Here is a 1870-nt window from a genome sequence, read left to right as displayed (position 1 = left end):
TTAAAGGTTAAAAAGCCCCCCCCCCCCCCCCCCCCAAAGTAATCTAATATAGTAAATAATAAGTAATATAATATATTCATATAATATAAATAATGTAATAAGTATAAATAATACAAATAAATATAATAATATTGTTAAAAAAAAAAGTAAACTATATTAATTGAACATTTTATCACATTTTATGTATGTTTTATTCATGTGTATATACGCACACACACACATATATATATCTAAATATCATTACGTTAGTTTCTAATGTCTTTAATCAGTTTTTTCCTCTTTAGTTCACTTGCTTTTTGCAATGAACTATCCCATAATTCCAAAACAAAACACTTATATCAGTAGAAGTTACTGTAGTTTCTTATGAGAGTGTATGGTGCATTGGCACATTGTATATTTGCATGTGTGGTATGTGTGCAATTTGAGTGTAATGGTTTTACGCGCACCGCTGACCTCCGTGTCTCTGAACCCATACGGGAGTGCTGCCCATTTCATTAGCATGAAGGGAACACTGAGCTCTGCTTTAGGAGGAATATCCCTGCCCACACTGCTCTGCAGATTAATCTAATACCACACTCATTTTTTCATTCGTTTTGCATCTGTTCAGTCTGTCATTCACAGAATGCACTTGTTTACTCCGTTTCACGTAGTGACTATAAATATAATTGCTTACGCAATACCATTTTTATCATGTACTAATCATGATTGCCTGCCAGCATTCAAGTTTTGAGTCAGATCGGCCCGATGCAGTGCTTGTTTCAGAACAGCCAAAAAGCCAACTTCTGCTCACCAGGACCATCATCAGGCATTACAGTCAGGACCTAAATGTGTTTTTGCTGTGGTCCACCCTTATAATTTCCCAAAGTCCTGCTGCCTATCCTGCAAGGGTCCACCACTTATTCTTTTCTGCACAATTATGGGAATGGTGCTCATAATTTATGTAAGAAGCAGTATTTTATGTTGCTGTAGACCAGATGGCATATCAAACGCTGCAGGCTTAGGATCGGCTTCGACTCATCCTGTGACTATCAGTACAGCGGCAGAAACAAGATTCCTTATTAGCAGGCGAAATCTGTGCTGTCCTAGATCTCTACATAAGTGAAACACCATTTGTTGACATCCCATGCATATTTGATTATTACATACTTTGGCTAATTTGCTTATGCTCTCAGCTTCCAATAAGAGTGTAGTAGTGTCATTGCTGTCTAAAATAATTTAGGTTGTCAATACCGAATTCCACAGATTTCCCTCTAACATCACTGCAAGAAATGTAGCTTTTGAATCCAGGTGATTCCCATTTTAATTATTATATGTATTTCTCTCTCTCACCTCTCTCTCAGGTTGGGACAAGCACTCCTATGGTTACCATGGTGACGACGGACACTCCTTTTGCTCCTCAGGGACTGGCCAACCATATGGCCCAACCTTCACAACGGGCGACGTCATTGGCTGCTGCGTGAACCTCATCAATAACACATGCTTTTACACCAAGAATGGGCACAGTTTAGGTAATAAGTTAATGAAATATTATTTAAGCATAAATTTTATTAATGCTTAAATCATTAGAAATCAGTTTTGGGGCTCAAGTTAAAGTTTTTGGTATTTTTCATATGTAATTTTAAAATACACAATACTAAGCAGTTCTGATTTTTTATTTATTTTTTTCCTCCAGGTGTGGCTTTCACAGATCTCCCAGTAAGTAAAGCACACAGACCTCAAACAGTGTAATCTAAAACTCAAATTATTAAAAATAGATTTTTAATTTAATAAAAAAAAGAAAAAAAAAGTGTATGTGTGTATATATATATATATATATATATATATATATATATATATATATATATATATATATATATATATAAAAAACACA

At 35.0% G+C, this 1870-nt stretch overlaps 1 protein-coding gene across 2 annotated transcripts in view; it reads left to right on the top strand.

The window, feature by feature from the left end:
- Nucleotides 1-1870, top strand: part of LOC107596923 (ran-binding protein 10-like) — a 30359-nt gene that overhangs the window by 14424 nt on the left and 14065 nt on the right. For both annotated transcript variants that reach the window (XM_016287783.1, XM_016287784.1), the window contains exons 4-5: nucleotides 1341-1508; nucleotides 1673-1695. In XM_016287783.1, coding sequence (XP_016143269.1) covers nucleotides 1341-1508; nucleotides 1673-1695 — 191 coding nt within the window. The remainder of the gene's footprint in view (nucleotides 1-1340; nucleotides 1509-1672; nucleotides 1696-1870) is intronic.

This window comes from Sinocyclocheilus grahami, unplaced genomic scaffold, assembly GCF_001515645.1.
Source record: "Sinocyclocheilus grahami isolate Dianchi unplaced genomic scaffold, SAMN03320097.WGS_v1.1 scaffold225.1, whole genome shotgun sequence".
Taxonomy (NCBI): Eukaryota; Metazoa; Chordata; class Actinopteri; order Cypriniformes; family Cyprinidae; genus Sinocyclocheilus; species Sinocyclocheilus grahami.
This window is presented reverse-complemented; position numbering and strand designations above follow the sequence as displayed.